The 2,213-nt window shown below is 46.0% G+C and overlaps 1 protein-coding gene across 1 annotated transcript; it reads left to right on the top strand.

Moving 5' to 3' along the window:
• Positions 1–836: 836 nt before the first annotated feature.
• On the top strand, positions 837–1,403 carry LOC109151878. The gene has a single exon (XM_019299478.1). The coding sequence runs from the start codon at positions 837–839 to the stop codon at positions 1,401–1,403; it is 567 nt and encodes a 188-aa protein (XP_019155023.1).
• The last annotated feature ends 810 nt before the right edge of the window (positions 1,404–2,213 follow it).

Raw genomic sequence — 2,213 nt, 5'->3', positions numbered from 1 at the left:
GTTGTGCGTTGATTTAATTTGTGCCGCGCTTTCCAAATTGAAACAAATCAAGATAGGCACTGATTCCCATAAAACAAAAGCAATTTTTCCAAATAATTAAATGAGACCGCAATTTTCCAAAATAAATAAGGGAATTCTTGTATGACTTTTTGAAAATAATTGATTAGTTTTAATTTTCATTCTAAATGGTAGAATCCTTGATACTACATAGTACATAGAAGTAATCTGAATAAGCGTTCTCTCCAAGAAACCATTCAAGATCCCAAGATCAACCAGCTCTGAGAAACCTCGTGTGGCGATGGATTCGCCGGACACCGGCCAAAGCTGGCCACCTGTTCAAGAACTCCTCGAACGCACACCAAAGAAATCCAAGATAACGGATACACAGACTAATTTCCAGACGAACATCCAGTCCCCAGAGATAGTGCCTGAAACACTAGCGTCACCGGAAGAAGGAATTGCGAACGAAGGTATGAAATATCAGCCGTCAACGAGCTACAAGGCAAGTTTACACAACTTCACGCAGTACGGAAATGAATACTCCGAAGCACAAGCGGACGAATCTCTAGACGATGACGAACCAGAAGAAGACGATGACATGCCCTAGAATTAGATTCTCTGAGAAAGAAAAGGAAAGGCTTAGGCGACCTTGGAGGCGCACGCTAATTTTGCACTTGCTAGGTAAGACTGTCGGTTACAATTACCTTCTACGCCGTTTGCAAACTCTGTGGAAGCTAGAAGGCCATCTGGAACTCATAGATTTGGAACAAGACTACTACCTTTCTCGGTTCGAATCCCAGAGGGACTATGACGTCGCAAGGTTTGAGGGTCCTTAGATGTTATTCAATCACTACCTTGTTGTCCAGGAGTGGGTGCCAAACTTCCATCCTCACTCTAACACAACAAAGAAAATCCTAGTTTGGATCCGCCTCCCTGACCTATCGATCGAGTATTTCGATGAGAAAACCTTAAGGAAAATTGGAAACAAAGTAGGCAGGACAGTCAAGATCGACGTTACAACTGGGCTAGCCACTCGCGGCAAATTCGCAAGAATTTGTGTAGAGGTTGATCTAACAAAGCCCCTATTGGCCAAGTTCACGATCGAAGAAGATGTACTACCTATAGAGTACGAAGGCATTCACTGGATATGCTTTATATGTGGCACCTATGGTCACAGAAAGGAGCAATGCGGCCAAGGTTCAGAATTCGATAGGCAGGCCATGGGCAACCACATGGAGGTTGATGCTGGGATTGGAAAAGCAAATGATGCGGAATATGAACCAGCGATGACCAAGCAATTACCAGTCATCAAACCACACGCTACTGAGAAATTTGGTAACTGGATGTTAGTGAAAAGGAAAGACAAGAGGCCAAATAAGAGGGGGAGTTCAGAAGCAAGCTAGTGCAGGAATAGAACGAGAACCCACCATTAACAAGGTCTATAACAACCAACTCTTCGCCACCCGATTTGCTCCTCTAGGAGAGATGGAAGGGGAGGCGCTTGTCGAGGTAGGAAGTGGGAAACCTAGCCCGCACGTGCCGGAACAAAGAGATGTTGAGAAGGAACCAGTAGGGTACCAGAGGACTAAGGACCATTCGTCGCCTCTGCTATCGCCAACTGGAATCCCACATATGATTAGGACACAACACGCTCCAATTGCTAGAGGGCGAGGGGGCAGAACAGGTACCACAAGGAAGGCAGCCGTGGAGACTGAACACATCGTGGTTAGGGGCTCGACAAGGGGCAGAGTAATTACGCGGACTGTGGTTCAGCACTGGAATATGGTCAACAGGTTCTACATCGACACCTAGACGCAATGCTCAGATCGATGATACAGCAGATTTCTTTGATTGCGATACTCCCAAAGACGCTATGGAAGATGATGCAGGGGATAATGGCCAACTTGGCCCGGTTGTGGATCTCCGCAAGCTCGATTGAGCACTCCTTTCTCTCTCTTTTTACCATGAATTTTCTCATTTGGAACTGTCAAGGGGCGGCGTCTAGAACTTTTCGCCGCACACTTAAGCAATATCTTAATGATTATAAACCAGTCATTGCCTGCCTCCTAGAGCCGAGAGTCTCTGGGGAACACGCTAACGACATTTGCTTCGAGCTAGGATTGGACGAATGGCTTCGCATTGAAGCTTTCGGCTTCTCCGGCGGGATTTGGGTGCTTTGGAAAAATACCATTTCGGTACAAGTTGTCCATACA

This window comes from Ipomoea nil, unplaced genomic scaffold, assembly GCF_001879475.1.
Source record: "Ipomoea nil cultivar Tokyo-kokei standard unplaced genomic scaffold, Asagao_1.1 scaffold2297, whole genome shotgun sequence".
In the NCBI taxonomy this organism is placed as follows: domain Eukaryota; kingdom Viridiplantae; phylum Streptophyta; class Magnoliopsida; order Solanales; family Convolvulaceae; genus Ipomoea; species Ipomoea nil.
Note: the sequence above shows the minus strand (reverse complement) of the source record. Positions and strands in the feature narration are given on the sequence as shown.